The sequence below is a fragment of the Bactrocera neohumeralis genome, chromosome 4 (genome assembly GCF_024586455.1).
Source record: "Bactrocera neohumeralis isolate Rockhampton chromosome 4, APGP_CSIRO_Bneo_wtdbg2-racon-allhic-juicebox.fasta_v2, whole genome shotgun sequence".
NCBI lineage: Eukaryota > Metazoa > Arthropoda > Insecta > Diptera > Tephritidae > Bactrocera > Bactrocera neohumeralis.
In genome coordinates, this window is record NC_065921.1 from 1,014,263 (window position 1) to 1,041,720 (window position 27,458).

The following is a 27,458-nucleotide window of genomic DNA, read 5'->3' on the forward strand; positions in this document are numbered from 1 at the left end:
GTCTGCCTCAAAGGAGGGCATTCATGGCTCTGTAATTAGAGGGCACATTGACCAATAATACTTGACTTGTGCACTGAGATTTGGCTGCTCCTGCATGTGTGAGCGCATGTGTGCGGCTAAAAATGATATTTGTCTCAAGTGTTGTTATTGTTATTGTTGTTGTTGCTGCTGCTATTGCAACTCGCACTCGAAAGTTAATTAGAAGTTACGCAATTTGGTTGACCGCAACACGATCCGTAACCGAATACTTTCAAATTCGTTTTCAAATTCATTTGAGCAAGTTATGTGTGCGCTGTCTGTGCGCTCGTCGAAGAGATGTTGCGGAAACAACGAGATACGAATGCGAACACAATGCATGGACCACATGAGGGTATGCTTATAGATACATACATATTTACTATTTATCTTGGCGAGCCCGGCAAGTGGTCATGTGAGCAGTTGAGGATGACCTGTATGGTGAGGTCGATCGGTGTCTTACATACTCTCAAGAAATATTGGTGGAAACCGTCTATGACTCGCAGATTTACACTCCTCCTACTACATTAAGGAAACACTTCGAACGATGAATGAGACTCTGCACGCAGTCCTAGCTGCACCGATAGATTTAAGATATAAGAGCACGAATGTGTCTTCCATATTGTAAGGACCAACCTAATACTCATATAAAACATTTGTAGGTTCATTTCCCGTACAACTTTTTTCCACCAATCATGCAGCATTGGCGATTGGAATGGTAAGTGAGTGGCCCAAGATGAGGCACATGTATCGGGATTCACCGCAACAGCAATAACCTGATCAATATCTCAAGCAATTTGTAGCGAAGAGTTGGCTAACACGCGCTTCCAACTCGCAACTGCTGGCTTCGAAAGAATCACTTTAGCCATTCACCTGCCAAAGCCATTAACGACAACAACAAACACAGCGCTTGCAAAATCGCGTTCTACACACAAAAATCATAAGATCTGCAGCATCATTCGCAACGAACAAGAGCCGCAGTCGTTAGAGTGGGCGCCAGTTATGTAATCGACGACGCTTGAGCGGGTCACACGCTAATTCTGGCCGCATTTCGTTTGCTGCTATTCCGGTTCATCCGCTAATCGCCGGCTTGCGTCGCATTGAATCGAGGTGCCCGCGCACTGTGGCTTCCTTTCGCTTTGTCAGATGGACAGACGACGGCATGGCCTTGAGCGGGCCATTTGTTTTAAGCAACGACGCAATCTCAAATGCTGCAGCCGTCAAGAGAACTGCAATAAGTTTACGCTTCTGCTTCTGTTTCGCGTTTCAGTCAGCGGATTGTCTCAGCTGCGGATTGCGCCGAAGCTTATGGTCTTGTGGCTGCGTGCTTTAAGACATTGTTCCGCTGGTAGTCGTAATCGCTGACAATGCAACACCATTGACGAGTCAACAGTTGCGTTGTGTCGTTATGCTCTTGTTTTTCGTGGACCAGCGCAAATTATTAGCGGTGTTTTCGCAAATGACGAAGAAGAAGATGCGCAAATTATAAGCAATTTTGATTGACAAGCGTAAACTTTTGATTTTGTTAAGCTCCGCCGGTCATGGACTCAGCTTGAATGTGTAGCAATTGTCATTCATGGTTCCTGAGAGCGGCGTTTGCTTGTAGAGCGGAGTTAGAGTCCCTTGGGTAGCCAATGTAACCCGAAATGTCCTAATAATGCGGATTGGCAACGCGATATTTCTGCACTTAGTAATTGCTTTGTTGCAGATCTTAACACAATGAAGTTATTAATTTTCGAAAAATGCGACAAAATTGAAGTCTTTACTCAATTTAAGTAATTGCAGCGGCACAAACAGCCATCAGCGAGCCACCGGAGTGCGAAGTGCAACGAGGCGAAGCTGTCACCGCCAGCACTTTCAGACCGAAAACGCTTTCCCATATTGTGGTGTCTTACAACGCACACCCACACACACATATGTACATATGAACACATATGGAGGTTGGAGGGGAGCGTAGGTGCAACAGCGACTTTTGCTGTGGATGAGAATGTCTAATTTTTCGATTTATTTCCTTCCTCATTGTTTGCAGAGAGAAAGACACAAATCAAAAGAAGCAGAAAGCACACACAAAGCAACAACAATGACTGCTTCGCTTAAAGGCGGCGGCACGCACGAGTACTTGAGCGAGATTTCACGCCCGCTTAACTGCACACATGCATAGCTTCATCCAAACACGGAAACAAAAACAACAAAATCAAATGAATGAGGCATCAACAATGCACGAGGCGGTGCGTTCACCAATGTCAACTTTACGCCATCGCATACACCTGCGCTGTCATGGCTAGGAAGGCGCGTTTCCAGATCTAACGGGAAATAAGTCTAATTTCACCTCGCTTAATTAACGAGCGTCGTCCGCGAGCCTCCCGCGAGCTTCCCGCCACCGCCAAGCAAACGACACACTCATATGTATGTATGTCGCGTGTCAACGAATACGCTTGAGTGCAGACCCACAAAAACAACACTTCATCGGGTAATGAATGAAAATAAACAAATATCATGGCGACAATTGCGCCACTTGGCTGGCTGGAGGGCGGTGCGGCGGCAGTCACCAACTGGTGTCAGTAATTGCAGGGCCCGCGGTGGTGAGCGGCGGTGGCCGTAAGGCAACTCAGACACTGGGTCACAAATATGGCCACAACAACAAAGCAAATTGTGTGCAATTGCAACAAGTGCTCACAGTTGTGCATATGTGTGTGTGTGTGTGTGTGTACACTGGCGGAAAGTCAAATAACCCTAACAACAACAATGATATCAGATAACAGTCAACATTAGAAGCATTAATCAAAAGCGCTACAATTGCGTTCCAGCATAACTACTTACATACAGACACACACACACACGCGTGCCCACACAGCCCCGGAAGGGGTTAGCCCCAATGCCGCGTCTTGGTGGACCGTGGCGGCAATAACAACAACAGCGGCGCAGCAGGAGTTCGCTTGAGCGTCGAGTTGTGTGTGTGCGCACGTGCACTGTTGTTGTAATGCTGTAATACTTTAGTGGTGCTGCTAATTGGACACATTAATCGCGGGCTAAGAGATTTGCAACAGAGGAAGGAGTCTGCTCGGACAACCGCCAGCAGGGCGTCCCCATTGGCTCACACAGTATAGATAACAGCAATGTCTTGTACAACAATAACAACACGAACAACACTCTTTTTTATAGGCGGAGCGGTACTAAATGAAAACAAAAGCGCACAAATATTTTCACACACTCATTTTCATGCATAATAACCGCTCGCATACCTGAATGTGCGAATGAATGTATGTATGTATGTACATACATTATATCTGGCTCTGGTTCATAAATATGTGAGAATGCAAATCTCATCGCCGATTTAATTGCCTTTCGTGTCCACAAACGTATAGCTGTGTATTAGAGGGATATTACTGTTCCGCTTGCCTTTGATTTGATTGAAAGCATTTTATTTATTTTATTTTATGCCATTACTCGGCTATAACCGTCAATAAAGAAGAAGAAGAATTGAATGCAATTTTTTAATTGAAACTTGTACAAACTCGTGATCGTTTTTCATTCTCCAACTAATTATTTTAACAGATTTCTGAGTTTTGATGTCCGCTTGGTCGAAGTCCTTGCGGTCCGTCGGAACTATTGTTCCTTGCAGAGGCTTTCTTTAACGTACTCGAGATTCCGAGCCTCGTCCATTTCTCAATAGAATCATTTATTTAATGTAATTATTAGAGTTGGCGGTGGGACTAAATAGGCTTCCATTATTCCGAAATTGTTGATTTTTTTTTTCAAATAAGCTCCGATAGTTATTACGATAAAACCCACACAATTCTCTAATGAATTAAAAAGGACATTTTGAATATCTGAAGGTATATACCGCACACACATACATATATATATATATATATATATACAGCGGCGGATTAAGAAGGGTAATTGGGGGAAATTATAGAAGGAATCGATCGATCGACCTGGCAAAGGCACCAAGTATGATAGACTCGCTGCTTGTAACGTTCCAAAATCGAAGACAAAAATATGAGGAACATTTTCGATCCATTCATTCAGACACGAAAAAAATGGCGACAGAACTGAAAGTTGACGAAGAAAAACCAAGAATCTGTGGCCGGCACACAAAACGTGACAATTTTTGTGTGAGAAATTGCGAGGAATACTACAGGGTGTCAGTGTACATTCCTCTGTTGGATACAATCGGCAAAGATTTGAAGACGCGCTTTTCTAAAGAAGTATTGGATGGATTTCAACTGAGTTCGCTGCTTCCAGAGCCACCTAAAGCGATTAAAGAGAATGTGCTTTGAAAATCAAAGAAATGGAAAATCTTATTGGCTTCTTGATACATATATTCACATTAAATTAATGGGACTTTTGAGTGCTAGGAAGAGCTTATTTGTTCCATCCCGCACTTTTTGAAGACCTTCCTAAACTCGTTCATCTCTCTCAATTTCGAGTATAGCTGGCAGGTTTCCACGTCTGGCTCTCCCATGATTAGCCATGTGGCTTTATGTTTTTATATTTTCACTATGTCCTTGAAGTTTTCCCAAATATATCACTAGAAGTCAAAATTAACTCTCAAGGAGTAGGAGCTTATTTTTGAATGCCTTTGGCAATGAACATTTTCCGGGAATGGCTGTTAGCACAAGCATTAAATTGTAGATTTACTAAAAATTGCTTCACTTACCCAATCTCCTTAAACTGCGACCAATATCAGTTCGCTGCAATGGAAGCGGAGCAATTTGCTTTTACTAAATTTATAACTTAATGGTACAATTATTGTCCATAAGGCTCGAGTGGGAAATGGTGCTTTCATTTTTAAACAACAACAACAACAACAACAACAAGGGAGAAGTGCAAATGCTCTGCACTCATTTAAAAGAGTAATCGAACAAAAACTACCGCGTCAGTTGAACAACAACAAGAACACCAAATTGCAATTATGACTGCAATACCGAAGCAGAGGAGTCCTCTGCCGCCGACCTTTGCGACAGCCAAACTTAGCGACCAATTAGCCATTGCCACACAGTTATTGTTGTTGTTGTTCAGATTGTTGTTGTTTAGGTTGATGTGCCGACGCTGTTGCTGATGACTGGGCAATAAGTACGCAAGTGACTTTCGGTTTCATAAAAATTAACAACAACAACATTTACGAAAATATTAAATAACAACAAAACAAAAGATTGCAGCTAACGCCCCAGCATCTGGCAGTGCTTTTGGATGGGAAGGCTGAATTTGCTGTTCAAAAGAGTAATAACAATAGCAACAACAGTAATCAGATCTAGTTACGGCACTCTGTCTGATGTATTTGCTACAATAACAATTACAATTAAGCTGACATGGGTCACATAGCCAAGAATCGCTTTGCACTTGTACAACAATTACGCAAGATTCTCGCAGAAGACGCCCTCGTTCACTACTACATGTGTAGCAAGTAAGGGGGAAGAGTTCGGTTGCAGTAGAATATGTGTTACTTAGACGCTTGGGATCGCGAAAACGCGGCCGCAATCAGCGTCTCTCCTCTAGCTTGTGAACCACCGTCGTGTTAGTGCTTCAGTTATTGTTGTTGTTACATGTTAAATCCTCTTTCAATGACATTACTCAGCGGGAAAAGAAGTGCAGAACTAAAGCTGATTAATAAGTGCTTGGCGCGATTTAAAGAGCGTAAATAATTAGACAACTCGAATCCGAAGGTCTCAATTAAGGGCGAGCTGCACAATGGCGATTTATGTTGCCCAACAGTGACGGCGGAAAACAATGAGTTCAAGTTGCGGCGCCCCGCACCATGCCTAGAAGTAGCATGCTTAAGCTTGACTTAAACTCTGTTTCCTCAGCAATTCGTTCAGACTCTAGAAATCGTTTTAAATATTATCGATTGTTGTTGTTATAATTTCCAACGCTTATTTAGGTGAATTAACGCTGCGGGTTGCGAATGGTGGGTGCTGGACGTCGTCAAGTCCAAAAGATCGCAGCTCCACAATATTATAACCCAAAAACAAAAACAAACAAACAAACAAACAACAAATGACAACTTGAAGCAAAGGAAGACAAAGGCGAAGATTGAAGCTGAAAATAATTAAATTATAATTAAGAGCGGCGCTTAATTGGCGTAGCGTGCAGTTTACAAACACACTCATTTAACATGCTAATACTGAAAAATGTGAAAAGTTTTGGCATTGAAATTAATGGGCGATCGCGTCGTACGAACGCTACAGCAACAACGCTAAACAATCCAAATAAGCGATTAGAAACACGGCATTTTCGGGTTTTCGGATATTTGGACTGCTGAATTTTGTAATTGCTGGCGTCAGCGTATTTTAGCTTGGTTTTTACAAGCGCTGAAAATATTTGTTATGGCAATTAAAAATTGGAAACAGACACTACGCACACATACATACACATGTCTGAGTAAATGTGCATGAAAGCAAGAGATAATAATGATGGGCTAATTAACATTCGAACAGCAGGCAAGACACTCGTTCGTGGTGCATTCCTAAGAGGTTGCTTATTTCAAATGGCGGCAAATAAGTAGTTGGCCTAAAATTGGTGCTTAAATGTTAGAAATATAGAAATCGGTTTGTGGACAGGTGAATATGAGGGTAGCGGCAACTGGCAGATGGAGCTTATTGCTCGTAATGACGGATTTCTGGCAGGCAATTCGAGCGCTCTGATCATCGTTCAAAAGGATTTTCCCATGAAGAGTGGCACCAGTCATGGCATTAGATGAGTACTCAAGAGTTCGCAACAGCCTTACAAATATGTTTACCTTCTATTTCGCCACACTCGTCGTCCGCTGCGTAAAGGAGATGTTCGACACTATTCCAAGTGGCTAAGTGCCAGCTCATTTAGAAGGCTTATCTCTCAGCTCACTGATTTGGAAATATTTGCAAGCAACAACAAAGCAAGAAATTTAGAGAATTATAAGAGCTTAGGCTTTGTGTGGGAGATAATTATTAAAAAAAATATCACAATTCGACCACAGTGGTCAGTGGTCCGTTTAAAATTGCGTCTCTGCTCGAATTGTGAGTTTTTTTTTTTAAATAATTATCTCGAAGCGCTTGCTTCAGTCAGATCATTGTGAGTTACTGTAGATCGTTGCAAGATATCAGGTTGTTCAACGTGTTCGTATAAGCCTTGAATACGATCTATGTGAAGGACGTCCAAAAAGTGCATCAACACCAAAAATCATAGCCAAAATACAAGATATGGTTTTGGAAGAATCTCGATTGACTAAGAGAGATTTAGTAGAGACTTTAGGCATCTCATTAGGCAGTGTGAGCCATATTTTAAGTGAAATTTAAGGTTTTCGAAAGTTGTGCGCTCAATGGATGCCGCATTCGCTAACAATGGAACAAAAACAAATTCGAATGAGACTTTCTCAGCAACATTTGGATCGTTTTAAAAAGGATAAAGTGTATTTTGTACGTCGATTCATCACTATGGATGAGACTTGGGTCTATCATCATGATCCTGAATCAAAACAAGAGGAAAGGAGTTCATGTTCGGAAGTCGGCCATAACCTTATGGCATCAGTTTTTTGGGATGCGAGAGGAAATTTGTTTGTGGATTACTTGCTTCTTGGACCATCCATCGTACTCACCGGATTTGGCACCCAGCGACTTCCAGAACTAAAAAAATGTATGCGGGGCAAGCGTCTTTCATCAAATGAAGAGGTCATAATGTCTGTTGAAGCGTCTTTTGCAGACCTTCCGGATTCTCACTTCAGGTATGTGATCCACTGATTGGACGATCGTTGGAGCAAGTGTATTCATATTCAGGGAGATTACACTGAATAATAAAGTGTATTTTGAATCATAAAATAGTATTTTTCGTAACAAACGACAATACTTATTAAACAACCTGGTATACCCAAGCATTGCATGATCAAGGAGATAACGAAAATGAAGATAAATCATAAATGCTAATAAAATAGGCAACTACTTGTATGTATACTGGAAGACATTTTTTGAAGGCAGTTCAATTTCAAGTCTAAGTGGAACTGTCAATCCAGTTTGTCCATCACATCCACCATTCGGGTGAAAAAAGATGATTGAACTCTCAATCGCAATGTGTACATCTATGCTCTCACCTCTGAAACCGACCAGACAATAGGGAACGAATTCAATGTCAGTCAAAGAGTTTCCTGTTCGATTTCGAGTTCGAGATGCACAAACGAGTTTGGCATCTCATTATATCAACCAAGTCAAGCTTACGTAATTCACGTTCCAAATTCGTTCAATCGAAAATCGGTAAATTATTTCAGCATGTTAAAAGAAGAAGTAAACTGTACGAAGTCAACGTAAACGAATGCGAGCACATTCAGTGATTTCCGATTTCCATCAACTGCAACAACATATTGTACTTGCAACAACCACATGCGCACGCATTCGCGCTAGAGAAAAAACGGTTCCCAAGGCGCTCTACATTGTGCAACTTTAATTGAGACTTTGGCATTTACTTTGTTTTGAATTTCATTATTTATTCACTTTTATTTGAGGAAGCAATAACCTCTTTGAGCGAAGCTCCATTGCTGCTGAAGTGCTGCGGCGACATTGGCTATTGAACGTGTCAGTCGAGGAGTGAATCTGCAATTTAATCGAAAATGTCTAACCAAATGAGGCATGCCACTAAAGGCATATTGCAACAGCAACAACAATAACGAAAACGCTTATGACTGTAATTTCGAAGTAATTAAGAGGAGTCTAACATTAGAGCAAAATCGAGAGCAGTTAATACGAGTGAGTGAGACGATATCTTCGGGCGGAATCGGCAATAACTATGTATTAAGATGGTAGAATAATTAATCTGCTACTTCGAAGTGTAGCTCTTTTCTTGGCTGCGCAGATTCTATAAAATTCGTCATGGGAAAACTTTGCAGGTGTGAATTTTTCGAAATTATTTTCCAGGTTTAAAATTCGTATTTTTGCATTTCAGTATTTTTCTACATTAAATCCTATGAACATATCTGCAGCTAGTCATATTGACGCAAGAAGACTTCCACAGCAAAAATTCTGAAAATGTTTTCAGCTTTTGAAGTTTTGTACTCAGAGCATAGCGGCACCACGTTTTCTCTTTGTTACCTTAGAGAGCTCCCTACTCTATTTCACTTATCAAACGGGCAGTGCTTCTTCACTCCGACGTCAGTTGTTTCGGCCAAAAGCATTTCGAGCGCTTTTGTTTGTTCGCATGCTGCGCAAACCCTTCTCCCTCACACACATTGCAATTACGCATTGTTAGGCTCTTTAATCCCCATAATCGTCGAATAAAACAGTGCTTTTGACTGCTCATCATTGCCATTATCGGCGATTAGATGCGAAATGCGATCACTGCTGATGATTACAGCGGCCAACGACGGCATTGCATCATACAAATTGGGTCTTCGTTCAGCCGTCTCCGATTGCTGCCACCATGTGGTCGATATTGAGCGTTTTAGTACTTGTTGCCGTCTGATGGTTGGCCATTAGTGATTCGACAAGTAAAACCTTGAACAAATCGTTTTCTTTTATAACGCGCCTTCATTAACAGCGTCTGGTGGGATGTTGCACGAACCAAAAAGATCTATTTATTCATCAATTATGATTAGGAATTTCTAGTTTTTGCGTTCATTAAGATCGCTCATTAATTTTGTGTATTTACAATTAATTCAATTGAAAAGCATTTCGGCATTCGGCAATATATTGTTATTATGTGGCCACAAAGGTCGTATCTTTTGTGAAAAGCCTAAAATAGTGAATTCAGTTATGACTAAGGGAGCAAAATACCACGTGCTCTAATACAATAATATAATAACCCTATTACCATCCTCCCTCCCAACCAACACGAGAAACCCGATTCGATTATGAAGTTGAAGTCTAAGTGAACAAGAGGCAAGAGTCATTTCAGACCAGTTCTTTGCTAAAGAACCTCGCAGATTTTGGTTAACATTGTTTTTCGTAAATAAGTTAAAAAAGCAAGGCATTCTAAAATTTAATAAGGGGAATAAATAAACGAAACAACATACACCAAAATCACGATTCCATACAAAGGGAAATAATATGACTAATGAACTCATTACTAGTCACTGACTGTCACCAAGCCGCATACATACCATATGTCAGTCGACAATCAGATGTCATCTATTAATTGTCAACTCCATTTTAGGATTAATTTAAATAAACGACACACTCGCACACTTCACGTGCCACGAGAAGAAACGACGCCACACCAACGTAAAGTGTATGAGCGCCCTTTCCAAGGGTAAGAAGACAGTTGTTTTGCTCAAACAATTTGGTAGTTGTTGTTGTTGATTGCGTTACACCACTCCCTCCGGAGTAGTCGCTTAATCGTCAGTGTCAATTATAACGGGAATGTGTGTACTAAATTAGGATGAAGGGGCAGCTGAAGGGGAGGCAAGTGGGCGCCACTGTCGATGTCAAAGAGCGCGGCGACGGTCAACATTCATTTCACTTCATTCATTCATTTGTCACTGAAATTTCAGCTGTCAACACGATTACAAGTTGTTGCCTTTAACTCCGATATTTGTTGCTTAAGTTCAATAGAGCGAGTATCGCCAACAAATTTATTGTAAATTACTGTTGTAAGAATTTAATTTTGTTTCCGACTCATTTGTCAATTTAGCCCCAAAGCTTGCAAAATTCAATATTGTGAGCGATTTGTTGGATTGGTTTGGTAGTATGAAACAATTTCGAGGTCAATTCATACCAGATTTGTTTGGATTTAGTCGAGCAGTGTCAAAAAATATCTTTTTTTGTACTCAAGTTATAGTTAGGTTAGGTTTGGTTAATCTAGTCGGCCAATAAGTCACGCATAGACCGGTTTGGTCCTGTGCGATACCAGATGGAGTTCACTTGCTAAGTCCAAGACGAGTATTCATCGTTTAGGATGCCTGCTCTTGACGCGAATTTTAACAGATTCTGCGGCCTCACTGTCGATACCTCCTTCAGTGTATCATATTATGGGGCCCCTCGATCCTTACAGCGTAGTCTTGCCAATGTAGGACAAGGGTACTAGAGATGCCCCATTGTTTCCCTGGTGCCCTGCTCTAGGCATTTCCTGCCTCCCCCTCGTAGCTCGTTCCATCGGGTTTTGATTTTCTGTACCTTGCTTTTGTTACGGTCGTCGTATAGACAATGCATGGGTTTCCCAATGTTGTTCACGTTTTCGGATGTTAGCCTGGCACCATTTTTGGCAATCTCGTCATTATTTCATTGGCCGATATGCGATAAGAGGCTACAGATTTGATTGCTGCTTGGCTGCTTACGTAGATGTTGACTCTGGATTTGCTTGCAGGTGCATTAGAGGCCAACTCCGCTGCTTTCGCAATAGCAAAGACCTCAGCCTAAAATATACTGCAGTGGTCCGCCAACTTAAAAGGTTGCCTTATGCCTAACTCTGGACAGTATATTCCCGCACCAACTCCATTATCCACACAGCCTTCAGTATACATACATAGATATTTAGAGTGCTGCGCGTAGCCAACATACCTTTACGCCAGCCATCTTTTCTATGTTTACTTTGAACCTTTTTTCCCCAGTTGAAAAGCGGAGTCATGCAGTCGGTGTTTGTCAAACCACCATTACCCTCCGAGCTTTGCCCGAGGGCTCTATATGTCATTTCTCCTGAGCGAGTCGACTTTGCTGTGCAGTTTTCAGCGAAGAGGACTCTAGGTGGCAGGTTTAGTGCCAATTCAAGAGCCGCTGTTGGTCCCCGTTATGCACAGCGCAGCGAGCCTCTAAAAGTTAACTTTGACGGTAAATTTTATTTTAAAAAGTGTCTTGACCCCAGCGTCACCTATCGGTTATATTTTCCGAATACAAAGAGATTTTCAAATACGAGGAGCTCTAAAGAGGATTGTACTGACGACTTGGCATGAAAGTCCTTACTCACCACATACTTATTCTAAATACCGTGACCCCGTTTTTCTTAGGAATTTGATTCATTGATGTAGAGCCACCCGTAATAAGGTCAGTGTATGTAAGCGTGTAGGTTAATTGGTTATTAAACCCTGTTTGCTTGCTTCTAATGTTCTTGGTAGTAAAGAGTAAAAGTTAAGTGGCTGTTGTTGTTTTTGCTATTTTTGCACGCTAATTCATTAGTATTACAAAGCGTACTAATCGATCACAATTATAATTTCTTTAAACAGTTAACTTTGTTTGTTGTTATTCAACTCTGAACTTGCCTCCTTTGGCAAATAAAAGACCAATTTATTAGCCAGGAACATATGATGATTGCTCGTGGCAATGCACCTACACTAACACATACGTGCATGTTCGGTTACTTTATTGCCACAGCCCATTTATTTTGGACAGCGTTGTTGCAATAAAACTGTGTTGTCCCCAATGTTTCAAAGTATGATGTTCTGACGGTCTGCTTAGTTTCTTCTCTGTGTTTGCTGGCAGAAGTATTAAAGGGCTGCCTCATTAAACTCGGCTTGAAATATGCCCAAGTTTAATTCCCATTTTGAGTATCTAGAGTTCCGGTACATTCCGAAGTAATATCATGTCAATGCGTTTGCCTCCGTTGTTGAGAATAGTTGTACTACAAAGTACCACTTTATAACGAAAAGTCTCTTAGTCTCTTGTGAATAGTATTACTTTGCAAATAGCATACACTGAATTCTTCACATGCATTATTGACCCCATATTTGCTGCCGTCCATGTTGCCAATCCCTCATTATTCATTGCGTAATATAAACATTGCTAATCGGGTCTCGGGTTACTTAAGATTAATCAAAAGGCGAGCTATCCCAGCGGGTTCCTAATCGAAATGTTGAATTGAAAAATCGATGCTTGACTCTTTTATTGGGTGAGGAAGATTAATTTGCAATACTTTATGTAATAGATTTCTTCTTTTTTACCACTGCCCTGGTTACCTAATCGCACACACTGTTAGCGATTTTGTGTAGTGACGATAGATTCAGCATTTAACCTCATTACAGTACGAAACACATACGAAAGCTCGAGTATACTATATACATACATACATACGTAATATATGGTATGTATAAAATAATGATTCAACACATAAAAAATAGTCATTATATTTTGCCATATTTTACCTAAGGTCACACCGTTAACCGAACAAATTGTGGGGCTAACACAAATTATCGGATCCATGTTGTCAGAGATGCCATCGACGCCAAATAAAATAATAAATGTTGGCAATGCTCGCCGTCAGCGCCTCACATACTCATAATACATACGTCAGAGGAGTAGAGGAGAGTCATTGAAGTTGTATGCACCCTGTATAAAGGCAAACAAGACTTGCTATTATACTGCAATTTAATTTTATTGATGCCATTTTCAATGGCCGTTCTGGTCAACACTCGTTGAATAAAATTTTACTATATTTGCCTTCTGAATTTTAGAAGATCTTCGTCCTGTGAGTGTATAAACCTATTCTATATGCAGATGAGTATAAAAAGGATCTCCCGTAGGCAACATGTTTTAGTTGCTCTACTCTGGAAATTCAGCCAAAATGTACTCCGTGTTATTTGTTCTTCTGCAAATGTGCGTTCATTTGCATTTTGGTTGCTTCGCCGCCGAGCCCGAAATTTTACAGCCAGTCATCGACGGCCAAGTGGAGCCAACAAACTCCTCGCATCTTTTGCTCGAAGCCATACAAAGGGAGGGCGACTTCAGCACGTTGTTGTTGTGACGTCGTAAGCCAATAGACTGCTTTGCTGACCTATCTGACTGGCGTTCGGCGAACTTCACGGCCAAACTAATCTTTGACGCGAATTATAGGATATACTTGAATGCATACTTCAACCGCGCGCTGCTCAGCGTCGTGTGTCTTGACGCTTTTGTGGACTTGAATCTGTTGGAGAGTATGTCTGAAAGTTTGCAGCACATGCGGGAGGTTAGAATATTATTTCTGCTGAAAAATTTCACTACAGCGCAGTCGGACGAGCTGGAGGAACTTTTCACTTTCTGCGACCAGCAGCAAATGTTGAATGTACTCGCAGTGTTTAGAGATTTTCCGGCAACCGGTCGTTTGAACTCTTTCACTCGTTTTCCGAATTTCACTTTGGAGAGTTATCCGTGGTCTGGGATATGCTATCGGAGTCGTCTTAAGGACTTGCAGGGTTATGAGTTGCGTAGCATGCCGTCACAATCCGAACCGGGATCCATCGTTTATACAGATGCTCTTGGTGAAAAGCGCAGTTCTGGTTATGTTTACCATCTAATTTCCACCTTCGCCGGCAAGTTGAATGCCACACTTACTTATAGGGCACCGCTGAATGTCGGTGCGAGCATCGAAATCTCCATTCTGGCAGACTTAACCAGCAATTATGAATTGGATTTGCCCATTGGCTTACAAATGCCTGTGGAGAACGTTTCGCTTTACGCATTCTCAGACATTGTGGAGATCAGCAACTGGATGCCAATGCTGCCACGGTCGGGCTATATTGAGCGTTACCAAATCTACAAGTATATCTTTCAAAGCAATACGTTGATAATAGATGTAACGATTTTCATTATCTTCTCATTGCTCTACACGTACATAATCAATGGCCACGAAAGCCATGTACGAAGCGTAAAAGAATTCCCGTATAATGACGTGGTCTTTAATGATAAAATATTTCGTGGAGTTATTGGACTACCGTTTCAATTACGCCGCAAGCGAACTTACAAATTTTATTTTCTATTTTTTTTGATTTTCCTGCAGGGTCTGATATGGAGCACTGTCTACAGTGCACAATTGCATGCCTTTAGCAGTCAACCACCTTCGGGAGAACAAATAAAAAGCTACGCCGATTTAAAAACTCGTGGCATACAAATCGTTCTTCCGCTAGAAGAGTATGAGGTACTTGAGAAATTCATGCCCGAGTCTTTTATGGTGAGCTACAGAGATCTTCTGCTCGTTATTCCCGAGTTGCGGAATTTCTACACACTTCGGAAGAGCCTCAACACAGGCTTCGCGTATTCCACATATTCGGAAATGTGGGCGATGGTCGAGCGTCAGCAACGCTACTTCTCTCAACGCCTATTTCGCGTTTCCGAAGAGGTGCAGTTCCATCGCCAAATTTTACTAGCAGTACCCTTGGCTGAGAATAGTGTCTATCGCGCTACATTCAATGAATATTTGCTAGAGATGCAGGCGTACGGTTTCTGGCATCACTGGACTGAAATGAGTTTGTTTGAAATGATCAAGGCGGGAAAGTTGAGCTTGGAGGATTTGACTATACCTCGCCACTATGAGCCTCTATATTTTCAGGATCTCTATTATATTTGGTTGATGTATATTTTTGGCATTGGCATTGGAAGTCTTTGCTTCATGGCAGAAGTTTTAAAGGAAAAGTTTAAGCAAAGCAAGAGCTCCAGCGATGGTCAGGGCTATTTTACATTGCTTTGGAAGGAGCTTAAGCATATGTTAGAATAGACATGCAAGAACGATAAACGTTCAATTATTTACATAATTTTGTATCGCTTTTGGTCCTTCACTTAGTCTATACTTAAAAATAAAAAAAAATTGTATAAAGCGATCGATTCGAGCTCAGGCGATGGCTTAAGATTGAAGAATACTAAATAATGAGATATTATTAGTTTATTTCCGCATTTATTTTTTCACTTGTTGTTTGTTCTTTAATTTGAATAAACAAAGTTCGGCAATGAAAACCGCACCGCCTACACTTAAACCACATAACAGTAAATAAAATGGCAATTGGATATCTTGGATGCTGATATTGTGGAATTTTTCCGCGATTTTAGATTCCACCTTCAACAATTGGCCACTTGTTACCATATCTAGGTAAGTCACTGTACGCCAATGCTCCAAAAGCCCAGTTTCCACGACGCGCAAGGTCATCATATTCAGCGGCTCCATGATGTACGAATTCTCGGCCAAAGGTATGCCCATCATCAATAAGCCAAAAAATTTTAGAGTCGGAGCTAAGCAATACAGTTTTCTCTCAAATGTTTCTTGTTGTGCCTTGAAGATGGACCAAAGTGATTCTGGCATTGAATAGGCATACGCGGTGTCATAATCTCTCCGATGACGTTGAAATATTCTAGTATCCTCCAATAGTAATATATCCTTGAATGTTCGATTGAAATCAGAGCCAAGTGAGTCTTTCACCGTTGATATTTCCTTGCGATCAAACATTACTTCCAAATTCTGGTCTCGCATGTCGTCGAAAGTCAATATTTCCTGCTTTAGAGGTGGTCTGGTGAAGAGGGTTTGAAAATATGCCGTGTACATGTTGTTGATGAACAAGCCCAGTAGAAATAGAAACACGTAAAGTGTTTTCAGTGATAGCACTGGGTGTCTTTTTATGATAAACGAGAGACCGAAAATTCCCCGAAAAATATTATCGTTGACCAAAATGTCAGTCCAAATGATGCCATCGGTACTTTTATAGAATTGATGCTTAATAATAGAGTCCAGTACTGAGAAAATAATATTGAGTATTATCAAAATGCCGAACACTTGGGCTGTAACGACTATTGCGTATATTTCGGAGTAATCGAGTGGCCGAGGACAAGGTAGTACAATAAACCAGCCACTCAGTTCCAGCGGATAAGTCAAAAATGAGTAAAAGTCTTTTCCACCATAGGATAGGGGAACCAATGTGATTGCTACGTCCAGCGAACCATTTGTGACAAAATCTAATAGAACCGTTAAATGTAATATTTCTCCTGGAATTACTGGATAGAGGTACTGCAAGGTAATATTGTATTTTTCTGCAAAGGTGAGCAGCAGGAGCCCAACATAGCCGCTCAGGTGCTGTTGGCCGGCCGAATCCACATAAATAAGGCAGCGGGGCACAATTTGTCCCGGTAAGGTAAGGAAATGTTTTCCCTTCAGATCTCTTTGGTGAAGTGGAAAGTAGAACTTGGAGCTATTTAAAAGCTCGCGTCTCCAATGTCCGTTCGGAAATGGATAATAACGATAGAAGTATGACTGCAAATCGCTGAAACCAATAACATTTATGATATACTGTTCCTCCCAGTAAGCAGTCAAGGCGTCTAGCAGACCCGCTGTAGGTTTAGTTGTTCCAAACAGTAGAATAATACGCGTCTGACGGCTACGGTGCAATTTAGCGGCCAAAACTTTGAGTAGGTCGAGATGTAGACGGTTTGCGGGCAAGCACACAATGGCGATGACGTTGCTATTGAAGCGGTCCTTTAACTTGTCATTCGAAGCACAATCTGTGGAAATGATTAGGGGTACTTGCATTTTCTCTTCTAGTTCACTTACAGAAAAGCAAGGCGTTGTTGCTTCTCCCAACACAAGTATTGTATTAAAAGCGTTCTCTTCATAGACCCTTAGGAGTAAATCCACAAAAGCACCGTTAGGAACCGCATCTTCTGCCAGAGGCCAGAGCTCTGCGTGAGTTCCGCAGTTTGAAAGCTGAAGTGAGACCAAGAGAAGCAGACACAACATATTTAACTGTTGTCTAGACAAGTACTGCTAAGTCTCATGACTCTAAGCTCACATTTAGTTCTACAAATCGCTCGTGCGTGCGCAGAACACAACATGTGCCATTAATAATTATATTAATAATAATAGTAATTAATAATAAGAATTAATGGTAATTAATAATAGAAATTAATGGATTTCTCTCACGGAAGGCTCAGGTGGAAGGCGAATATACAAAGAATGTGTCTTCTTCATCCGAGGAATACCGCTACCAACAAGTATGGTTCATCGGTCGTTGACCATAGATTAGGGAAGTGATAATGAGACATTAATAAGATCAACTACCCCTATAATCATGACACCGGGAAAACGGCTACGCAAAAAAGACTTAGAAATTTTGGTTTTTGAAAAGGATTTGAGTTGCTGATTCACCTGTAAGCACTGTACACACGGCAGAGCACAGTTGGTTTTTCCAGCCTACCCTGTATTTTGCATTCCCACCCACCAGCCTTACATTTTGAGAATGATAAATTTGCTTGCTTGTTCTTAACACATGTTTTATCCCACGCTAAATAAAATATGGAGGGAGAACTATGGCAAGTAAATTAATGAGGAGTTATCACATTATTTAGTTTAAAATTGGCTGTCAATTTAAGATGTGATATTCAAGCCAATAATATGTTTACTGCCAACCTTTTTGACACTTCGTCAAAGTTTTTTATCTAGACAGAGAGACTTTTTCTTCTTTATAGGCGTAGGCACCGCTTACGCGATTATAGCTGAGTTAACAACAGCGCGCCAGTCATTTCATCTTTTCTCAACGTGGCGCCAATTGGAAAATCCTAGCGAAGCTAGGTCCTTCTCCGCCTGGTCTTTCCAATGGAGTGGAGGTCTGCCTCTTCCTCTGCCTCACCCAGCGGATATTGCGTCGAAAACTTTCAGAGCTAGAGTGTTTTCGTTCATTCGGACGACATGGCCTAGCCAGCGTAGCCGCTGCCTTTTAATTCCCTGAACTATGTCAATGTCATCGAAGATCTCATACAGCTCATCGTTCCATCGAATGCGATATTCGCTGTGGCCAACGCGCAAAGGACCATAAATCTTTCGCAGAACCTTTCTTTCGAAAACCCGAAACGTCGACTTATCCGACTCTGTCATCGTTCATGCGTCAGCACCATATAGCAAAATTAACGGCGCGGTTGTTGAGGCCAATGATATCAATATCATCGGCGTACGCCAAGAGCTGTACGCTCATATAGAAGATGGTTCTCTATTTAGTTTTGTAGCTCGAATTAATTTCTTCAAGAGTAGATTAAAGAAGGCGTACGAAAAGGAGTCGCCTTGTCTGAAACCTAGTTTGATATCGAACGGCTCGGAGAGGTCCTTCCTGATTCTGACGGAGTCAGCTTACAAAGCCGTTTTAGCTTTGCGGATATACCAAGTTCAGGCATAGTGGCAGTTCCTTTTCGTGCTGTCGAAGACGGCTTTAAAATTGAAAAAGCGGTGGTTTGTGTCGATTTTCCTTTCACGGGTAGACTTTCCACTGGTAAAGTCTAATCAGCTTGTTGACGAGGGGTTTTAATTTTTCACACAGTGCGCTCGATAGAACGTTATATGCGATGTTGAAGAGGCTTATCCTACGGTAGTTAGTTAATTTAATGGGCTACGTGTTCTCTCTTTGATGGCCATAAGTGAAACCTGGTCACCTTAATTACAATAACACTTGTATTGCTTGTTTCCATCGCCAGAAACTCTTCCGTGATATATTAGGTGTCACAAATCATTGCCTCCCGTAATCAATCAAGCCGCGTTTGCCTCCTCATGTTCTGATGACACTCTTAACCGACACTTATGCATTTATTTTCGATGAGATAACATCGTTCACCATATTAATTTCATATTACAACTTTTCTATTAGTTCCTGTAATCCATTAGGAAATTGAAACGAATCGAAGGACAATAATGGAGCATTGTATAAAATACAGCGAAACAATAAACCTTAAATCAGTCTTATAAGTGCGTTCTCAGAGAGTGTTTTGAAGCGGAAATGTTAACTTCCGGCAATATACTGTTACTTTACAACTTGCCACTGCTAATGGGTTATCCAGCTTTGAATTGGAACTCTTCAAATGCCTCAAGTATAAGTTATATTCTGAGGAAAATTGACTTGGAGCGAAAAATTAGCACAGTTATCGTCATGAACGCCTACAACTCCCAGCCTAGCTGCCTCTGTGATGATGATATTAAAATAATTAGCATGAACACGACCGTTAAGCTATTAAATCCGGACAGCTCTGGCTCACCTTCCAAGCGAGCCAGCAGCGAACTGCTTTTAATCCGCTGTCTACCGGAGAGATTTTCTGCTGAGCTTATGGAAGCAATGCTCAACCTCCTTGAAAATAGGCGAAATGCTCGAATGCTCTTCATTTGGAATGAGGAGTATTCGAATGCAACGAGTAGGAAGCGTATACAGTTGCAGAAACAGCAACAACTGCTCTTCGAATATTGCGCTGAAATGCGTTTGCTGAATGTAATCGCCATTTACCGGGACTACTTGAGAGACGGACACTTCTACACGTTCAGCTATTTTCCGGAGTTTCATCTTGAATGTAAAAGAATGGATGAGGATTGCTTCCCAAACCGCATAAGGGACTTAAAAGGCATTGCTTTACGAACTCTGCCCGATCAGTTGGAGCCTTGGACTATTGTGTGGCGTGATCGGAACGGTAACATACAGATCAGCGGCTTTTTTACTAAAATCTTGCGAGAGTTTGCTAAACAGAATAACGCCACACTTTCTTATCCATTGCCTGTGGAAACAGATAACTTTATAGAAATAGGAACTTGGGTTCCCCTTTTACAAAATGATACAATTGATGTAGTAAGTGGAATCGTGATTGCGGGCGATGTTAACAACTTTATAGACATAAGCGCAGCTGTGCTGTCAGTGGATTGGACAATTATGTTACCTATGCCGTCACGAATACCCGACAGCGAAATCTTTGTGTTCCTTCTCAATTCAGTGTTGGGCCTATTACTGCTCAGCTTACTCTTTATATTTTCTTCCGTCTTCACCTTTGAGAGTTTGATTTTGCAACGCCGAACGTCAACTGAAAGTTTTCTCTTTTTCCTTTGGACACTCATCAACGTAGTGCTTCGAGGGATAATTGGCCAACCGTCGTACGTTCGAGTAGAACTTTCAGCGAGATTCTTGAAGCGCTTCTTATATATAATTCTATTCTTAAGTGGCATTTTTATGAGTACATTGATATCTGCAAGTCTTCAATCGTATCTGACTAGCAGTCTTCGTTATCCGCGTATAAAGAAATTCGCAGAGCTGTACCACTCGGGAATAAAAGTAAAAATAAGCAAATATGAGTATAGCTTGCTTCCCAGATATTTCCCCCCGAAATATCTTAAAGTGTTAGATGATATACTGGACATTGAGCCTTCATTTGAAGAAATCCAACGGCAACAATCAATATTGGATCCACGGTATGCCTTCACAGTACTCAGCCCAATGTTGTCTGTCATGAGCAAGTATCAATCTCACTTGCAGCAACCGCTTTTTTATGTGAATAACGATATATATCTAAGTAAGGGTATACCGATGGCCATACCATTGCAGAAGAATTCAATTTACACGGACGCGCTCAATAATATGATCAATGAAATACAAAGCGTGGGCTTGTTGGACTTATGGACCGCCCAAGAATATGACGATATGGTCGCGGCAAAAAAACTGAACACCACTAATCCAGTAAACGATGTGCGAAGCGAAAGTTTGGACTTAAGCAGCTTCTACTGGCTGTGGTGGTTGTATGGCGTCGGTGTAGGTCTATCGTTTCTGGTGTTCTTTGCTGAACTTTGGTGTTATGGCAGAGCGGTAAAAAAGCATCTGGCTAAGCAGGAAAGCGAAAGATCATCAACCGACGGGACAGCCCTTAGGTTGACCAATTTCGGATACCCTTTTCACTAATCTAAGATTAAGAATGTCTTGAACTGTTTCTTTTCAACTATACTATTGACTGCTTTTGATGTGAATCTTTGTTGACAAATAATTGTAATAAAGCTATAAGAAATTGACTAATCGAACTTATTAGGGTAAGGCTAAAGATAAGAAGAGTCGTGGTACCACTTGGACTAAACACGATACTGTCTCCTAAATCCACATGAGACATTTGTTATAGGGATAATTCGGCTGTGAGAAGTTGGCTTGAGAAGATCTCTGCATGGCCCCTTTTCAAACACAGATATGCTTCTTACTACAAGGTTACACAAGAAAAAATATTTTGAGTTTTTTTCCGAATTTTTATCTTAAATTCGTGCTGTAGAAGTAGTAATTTATTATAAAAGAGTTTCCATGAAGTTTATTTTTTTATTTTTTTTAGCATTTTATTATATTTTCTCAATGAAATTTTGATCTATTACGGATAATTAGAGCTAGGCACATATTTATAATTGCGTCGAATATATATGTATGGGGACGGTGCGGAGGCGAGCATAATTAAATTGCATTCCCTTTTTTCGCCCGCCGTCTAACCGCTCTTTTTCTTGACATCTTCTGCTCTTTAGGCGCCACTTTTATTGTTCTTTTGTAATACCAATGCTCCGTGAAAAATACCAGGGTTGATATACCCATTCAAATTCTATAGAGCCACAACAACCAGTAAGAGTCCTCCAAATCTAGTTTTGCATTTCGCACACCCTCCATCCGATTTCTTCGCCCCTATCATATCCTCATGCACCTGCCTTTTCCAAAGGTCAGTCAGTCCGACCGAATGTAATCGGTTTATCATTAGATTGAAAGCTTCTTTGTAAATCGAGTGTCTCTGCAGCGGCATAACCAGCGGCAATCCTTTAGTTAAATAAAGTTTTTTGCTCACATAAAAAAGAGGTTGTTTCAAATAGGTCTGATATCTAGCCAAGACATCCCATAGATTACTGAACATTGTATAACCGTAACGGGTATCTAATATGTACGCTGCCTTTGCAGTTTCTCCAGCGAGTTCGAAGAAATAAACTTTTTTTTACTATGTTCAGGTTGCCTTTACTCACATATAAATCGAGAGCCATGGATGCCATCTTGACTTGTTTTGATAGTTATATCGGACTTTAGGAATTCTTCGAAAGTGTTGATTCGGGGATACCGAACGGGTGTCAGCCACTATGTCAATTGAGTTATTTTGCAATAAAAACATCAGTTCTTCTAACGAGGGAGCCCTTTCTGGCTTGACTGCCATGGGGTAGCTAACCGTGTCATTACTTCGTTTAGCGAACCCTTTTACAAATCTCGTCAAAAAGCCGCCGATCTGTATGTCACCATTACGATCTTATCACACAAGGCTCCATAGCTCTAACTGATCGGGAGCTATTCGTATGGCGACACCTTCTAAGTCCTTTATCCGGGTTGGAAAGCAATCCTCATCCATTCTTTCCCGTTGACGATGAAACTCCGGGAAATAGCTGAATGTGCAGAAGTGTCCGTCTTTCAAGTAGTCCCGGTAAATAGCGATTACATTCAGCAAACGCATTTCAGCGCAATATACAGCTGTATGCTATTGAGATCCGATATGAACAATTTCTTCGAAACTTACATTATTGCCTTCCAAATTTATATCTCAAAAATTGAGGGACTTGTTCGGCTGTATATAAACAGGTGAACATGACCAAATCGACTCATCTCATCACGCTGATTATGTGGAAATATATTTTATAGGGTTTCCGACGTTAAGGCATTTTGACTTACACTTTTCATTCCCAATGGAGTTAAATCACAACTATAAGAGTCCAGATTATACAGACATACACTGCCGGAGGTTTAAAAAATTTGTTCGAAATATTTCCAAACTTGTCCACAGGCCATCAGTTGTGAATACCATTTTCAAAAGGAGTTTTCATCTTGAGAGTATCCGTTGGTTTTGCCCGAATTTAAGCTCTCCTTTAAATTAATTAACACACATACATTTAATCATCTTAGTTCTTGCGGGGTGTTCTCCTTTGTCTACACTCTCTTGATTAATGACGCACATACTGGAAAGCTTGTTTAGATTATAGTTTACCGTAACCGTACCGTATCATCAATATACACATCAAGATATGCGCTATAATTCCTCGTATGTGAGGCTCAGGTGTACTTTTAGGTAAACCTCATTTACCGTAATTTATTTACAGTAATTAATATTTCTCATTAGTTACATATGTACTTGTATGTGTCCAGAGCTGTTTCCACTCCGAGGCAAAAGAGTTACTTCAAATATTCCTAAAAAAATCGAGAAAGTTAACGGTCTTCCATCTATTCCGGTGAAAAGAAATAATTGGAAAGAAAACAGCGAATTTCGTTTCATCTCTTTGATCGGCTGAAAACGGGTTCTACGGAGGGGCAATTTAAGTTTGGGGAACAAGAAAAAATCATACAGAGCCAAATCTGATGAATACGGTTCACCGATGGTGTTCACTATGTTTTTGGCATAAAATTCCGTCACAATCGTGGCTCGATGCCATGATGTATTATAATCTTGTTAAGTCCATGGAGTGTTTTCCAACGGTATTCGACGAATGTTCTCAGGCAATCGCCTCAATACGGCCAATAGAACTCTTTATTGACCATCTGTTCCTACGGAGAATGTGGATTTGAAATTCGCACGATCAAGCATGTCCAAAGAGATCTGTTTAGGTACTTTTTTTGAAAAAATTCAGCGTTATTGGGACGAGTCGAGCAAGAATGCGTTTCATATCCAAAATATTCACCAAACTCATTCAAACGGACGCGTGAAAGATGTCGAGCTCTCTTGCCATCTCTCTAGCACTTGCCTGACGATTTTCAAGCACCATATCCTTAATTTTTTTTAATATTTTCATGAGCTCTCGACCATCTTTCAAGGCTTTGTACCACTCGTAGGCTTGTGTTTTTAATAAAACTTTAACACCGCAGTCTTTTCCAACATTCCAACGATTCTGCACATGAAATTTGATTAGAAATACAATATTTGAGACAAATTCTTTGTTAGATATCGCATCTTTTTTAACTATCATTTACCCGGGGAATTTAAATTACGATTTCCTTTAACTTTTTTGTCACAATGTATATAAAGTGTTAAGAGAACATCTCCAACACTATTTCGTCTCTAAACTTAAGATAAATATAGCTCTTTCAAGTCGGGATATATTTCAGTTTTACTGGAATAATGTTCTTCTGCTTTACTTTAATTGGTAACGCCAGTACATCTTGCTTTCAGTATTATTGGGGCCGGTGTATATAGTAAATATCCAGACAATTGTTTTTTAATAATTTCTAATCCATTCGATGTGGGTGTGGTTTCTTTTACGTGTCCTCAACTAATAATATGTTATTACTAACTAGTTCGATGCGATAAAATCTTTGGACTTCTTGCGGCTAACTGACTAGAATTTGAGTCAGCCGAATCGATACTCAACTAATTTAACGTTAATGTGCAGATGATGGTTAAGAGCTTTGCAATCGAGTTTTGTGCTATTCAGTAGAAAAATTGTATCCAAATGTGGTGCACAAGCAAAATACTGTGGATACTTGTGGCTCTCTTTCATACAGCCAACGCACGTCTAATAATAGGAGAAGATGAAAATGTGAGCTTCGCTAATTTCTCCAAGCTCATTGACAAAATTCGCATGGAGCGTGCAATCGAAACGGTGGTGATGTTTAAGGACTTTCACGACCAGCAATCCTGTTTGGGCGACGAAACTTTGCGCTCACTTCAGCGCTCAAATATCAGCGTTATATTGTTGAATGCCACATCCAGCTGCCAGCTACAAGGTGCCGATGTCAACAGCGAATTGCTGGTAGCGCGTTGCGTCGCTGAGCCGATCCAGCCACATCTGTTGGATCTGATGGTCAGATGCCTCGGAGTGGTGCGCGATGTACGGATCCTCTTCATATGGAACGTCAATTACGTAAACGCGTCGACAGGAAGGCGCAACGAGCTGCAGCAGCAATTGCGGAAACTTTTCGTGTACTGCGCCAACACGAAGTTGCTAAATGTCATAAGCGTGTACAGTGATTTCGATTCTGAGGGCCACTACTACACCTATAGCTACTTCCCGAGTTTCCATTTGGAACGAAAGCAGCTGCAGAACGCTTTCTTTCCCAATCGTTTGAAGGACATGCAGGGCGCCGCCTTGCGCACGCTTCCTGACCAAAATGAGCCACGGTCAATTGTGTGGCGCGATCGTTGGGGTCGTCTGCAAGTAGGTGGCTATATGGTTAAAGTGATTGAGACCTTTGCTGCCCACCACAATGCAATAATTAGCTACCCGAAATCGATCGTGCCGGACGTCACCTATGAGTACGATGTGATATTCAGTATGCTGCAGAACGAAACGATCGACTTTTTGATGGGCTTGACCGGAATCGGTTGGAAGTTGAATGCGTCCCAGGTATCAGCGCCGGTGATTTCTATGTTTTGGGCCACAATGTTACCGCGTCCCCCGAAACGACCGATAAGGGACATCTATGTGCTCATATTTACATCAATTATCGGCATTATTCTGTTGCTTTTGTTGCTGATCTTCTCTTGTCTGCTCACTTGCGAGAGCACGCGTTGGCGTCGCAATCGTCGAACATGCAGCAACACGTGTCAACTCTTTCTTTCCACGCTTACGATTGTCTCTTTGCGCAGCATGCTGGGTCAGCCCACACACGTACACATCACCGCCGCATTCACGAAGCGCTTCATCTGTATTCTACTATTTGTGGCCGGTATTTATGTGAGCACCATCAGTACCAGCTACTTGCAAACATATCTCACTAGCAGTCCCAAACTTCAGCGAGTCAACACATTTGACGAGTTGCTTTGTGTGCCGACACGCGTTAAAATTTCCTTAGCCGAATACAATGCACTCGTAGATTTCGTTGGTCCTCGATTTTTGGAGAAGTATACGAGTGTATTCCTGATCACACAATCCATAAATGATTACTATTATGAGCGCAAAACTCTGAACACCCATTTTGGCTATACCGTTCCGCAATCGTTGTGGAAGACGTTTGTGGAGTATCAAAGAAGATTGGGTGTAAACTTGTTCTACATTAGCGATAAGATGGTCTTGGCTAAAAACATACAAATGGGCATACCCATGAGCCCACATTCCATATACCGGGGCAAGCTAAATGTGCTGATCCAAAATTTAATAAGCGCCGGACTCGTGGACTATTGGGAAAAGCTGGCTTATGGCGATATGGTGGCAGCAGGAAAGCTCAATAAAACGATTTCGACGCCTTACAACTTAAACCACAGTCTAACCTTGAGGGATCTCTATTGGATATGGTGGTTGTATGGGGTAGGAATGTGTGTGGCGGTTGGGATTTTTCTCATAGAGCGAGGCGTTGCGAAAAATCAATATTGAAGGCTTTATCAGGAGTTCACAATCGTTTTCAACACAATAAATGCACATATATTATATACATACATGGACCGATATCATGCAATTTAGGCAGCGAATTACATTACGCTATACTATTTTATGCTTTGGAGAATAGGTCCACTTAACTACACCAAAATGTATAGTAACAATAAAACTTAAGGGATCTTCATATCCGATATACAGTGGCTCGCAAAACGTACCGGGTTTGTCCGGAAAGTAATAAGACTGAGTCGATTTAAAATAATTTATTGAACCAATCGTTACAATTCCTTAAAAACTTTCAAAATAAGCTCCTTATGCGTCGATGAAGCGCTGCTAGCGCGATTTCCAAGCATGGAAGAAGGCATGCTCCAGAATAGCATTGAGGGCCGAGGTGTATGCTGCTTGGAACCCCTTTCATCGGCCTTTTCAGGCAATGAAATAAAAAAGTTCGGGGGCTACATCTGTGCTGTAGGGCGGCTGCGGAAGCATTGGGTCCCGGTCTTGGGAGCTGTTCACAAGAAAGGCAGTGTGAGCCGGGGCGTTGTCTAGTGCAACTTCCAATAAGCTGCGATTTTTGGCTGGACCCGATTGACCCTTCGTTTGAGTCTTCTTGACGACTTTCACCTAAAACTTGGCGTTGACGGTTTGTCCCAGAGGAATAAATTCATGGTGGGCGATGCCTTTGATGTCAAAAAAGACAATGAGCATCGTTTTTATTTTGGATT

The 27,458-nt window shown here is 41.2% G+C and overlaps 2 protein-coding genes across 2 annotated transcripts; one reads left to right on the forward strand and one right to left on the reverse strand.

The window, feature by feature from the left end:
- Positions 1 to 13,821: 13,821 nt before the first annotated feature.
- On the forward strand, positions 13,822 to 15,375 carry LOC126757452 (uncharacterized). Its single transcript, XM_050471374.1, has 2 exons — positions 13,822 to 14,520; positions 14,662 to 15,375. The coding sequence occupies exons 1-2, from the start codon at positions 13,822 to 13,824 to the stop codon at positions 15,373 to 15,375; spliced, it is 1,413 nt and encodes a 470-aa protein (XP_050327331.1).
- Positions 15,376 to 15,552: 177 nt separating this feature from the next.
- LOC126755424 (uncharacterized) lies at positions 15,553 to 17,351 on the reverse strand. Its single transcript, XM_050467978.1, has one exon. The coding sequence runs from the start codon at positions 17,170 to 17,172 to the stop codon at positions 15,553 to 15,555; it is 1,620 nt and encodes a 539-aa protein (XP_050323935.1). The 5' UTR covers positions 17,173 to 17,351.
- Positions 17,352 to 27,458: the final 10,107 nt, after the last annotated feature.

Coding starts and splice junctions, on each gene's coding strand:
- LOC126757452 (XM_050471374.1), top strand. CDS start 13,822: ATGTCTGAAAGTTTGCAGCACATGCGGGAGGTTAGAATATTATTTCTG. Junction 14,521..14,661: donor TCAATGGCCACGAAAGCCAT/GTACGAAGCGTA, acceptor ATTTTCCTGCAG/GGTCTGATATGGAGCACTGT.
- LOC126755424 (XM_050467978.1), bottom strand. CDS start 17,172: ATGCAAGTACCCCTAATCATTTCCACAGATTGTGCTTCGAATGACAAG.